This window comes from Dufourea novaeangliae, unplaced genomic scaffold (assembly GCF_001272555.1).
Source record: "Dufourea novaeangliae isolate 0120121106 unplaced genomic scaffold, ASM127255v1 scaffold32, whole genome shotgun sequence".
Taxonomy (NCBI): Eukaryota; Metazoa; Arthropoda; class Insecta; order Hymenoptera; family Halictidae; genus Dufourea; species Dufourea novaeangliae.
In genome coordinates, this window is record NW_015373902.1 from 20936 (window position 1) to 22540 (window position 1605).

Genomic DNA, 1605 nt, shown 5'->3' on the forward strand with positions numbered 1-1605 from the left:
CGATTTTATTGGCAGGAAACGGTAAGAAAATTGCGAAACACTTGGACAAGCTGAAGCATGCTTACGTTAGGTTGAAACCTCCTTGACGACCCACATCGCGAAGGACGGTCACTCAACTCAGAAAGTTAGTAAATTGCAACGGTCAGCATGGTTCGTTCAGAGGTCGACGCTGTTAAACATCCATTCCAATTTCCTAACAAAATTCCTCACTCTCCTTCCTATGTATTGGGTCAGTGTAAAAGTAAATCGTGCCCGATTTTCATAGATGTCGTTCGGAGAGTTGTATGCTAGTGCCATCTACTGTTACGTGTGCATATTATATATCGGTGGAAAAGTAGGATATTCAACTGTCATTTGAACACAAGACTTGTGTGCTGTGTTTGAATTTACGTGGTAGAAAAAAACATTTGAATATGAGCGCAGAAAAGGTGCATTTACGGCATGTCTTGCTTTATGAGTTTCGGAAGGGTGTAGCAGTTGGGACCGCTGTAAAAAACATTCGAGACGTCTATCAGGACTGTGCACCAGCAATTCGAACCGTTAAGAAATGGTTTGCGAAATTTAGACGTAGCGATTTCAATCTTGATGATGCGCCACGCTCTGGCCGATCTTCTGGCATAGATGATAATATTGTGCACAATTTAGTGCAAACTAATTCAAGAATTTCAACCGAAGAGATTGCTCAGAGACTCAAGGTTGACAGGTCGACCGCATTTCGACATTTAAAAAAAATTGGGTACACACAGAAGCTTGATGTATGGGTGCCTCATTTGCTTACCGAAGCGAACAAATTGAATCGAGTTTCTGCAGCTGTTTCTTTGCTTGGCCGACTAAATAATGAGCCGTTTTTGGATCGACTGATGACTGGTGACGAAAAATGGGTTCTCTATGATAATGTTCAACGTAAACGAACTTGGAAAGTTGCAAACGAGCGTGCAGAACTAATAGCAAAACCCAATTTGCATCCTGCGAAAGTGATGCTTTCTGTTTGGTGGGATTGCCAAGGAATACTGTACTTTGAGCTATTGCCCGCTGGTCAAACGATTGATTCCGAGAAATACTGTCAACAATTAGAAAATTTAAAGACAGCAATCCAGGCGAGGCGTCCAAGTCTGGTCAATCGTAAGGGAGTTGTTTTTCATCAGGACAACGCAAAACCGCACACTGCAAAACGAACCTTAGCAAAACTAAAGGAACTGAAATGGGATGGAATATTACATCCGCCGTATTCTCCAGATATCGCACCATCAGATTATTACTTGTTTTGATCATTATAAAACGATCTGAATGGAAAAAAATTCACATCTTTGGAAGCCGTCAAAAATCACATTTCTTCTTTTTTCAATTCAAAACCGAAGTCGTTTTATGATCGAGGCATCAGAATGCTACCAGAACGTTGGGAAAAGATCGTAGAAAACAATGGCAATTACATAATTGATTAATAAAAAAATTTCATGCTCCAAATTATTACTCGAGTTTTAATGAGAAATCGGGCACGAACTTTTGCACTGACCCAATAATTAACTATAATAGGTTCACAGATTTCTGTATGTTCCCTTCATCGAATGTTGTCACTACACAATGCCGAGTCAGAATTCCAGGAAC

At 40.4% G+C, this 1605-nt stretch overlaps 1 protein-coding gene across 1 annotated transcript; it reads left to right on the plus strand.

The window, feature by feature from the left end:
• Positions 1-413: 413 nt before the first annotated feature.
• On the plus strand, positions 414-1268 carry LOC107193729 (histone-lysine N-methyltransferase SETMAR-like). The gene has a single exon (XM_015583234.1). It carries the CDS (start codon positions 414-416, stop codon positions 1266-1268), a length of 855 nt encoding a protein of 284 aa, XP_015438720.1.
• The last annotated feature ends 337 nt before the right edge of the window (positions 1269-1605 follow it).

What these genes read in the sequence shown, in the direction of transcription:
- LOC107193729 (XM_015583234.1), top strand. Translation starts at nt 414, where the DNA reads ATGAGCGCAGAAAAGGTGCATTTACGGCATGTCTTGCTTTATGAGTTT.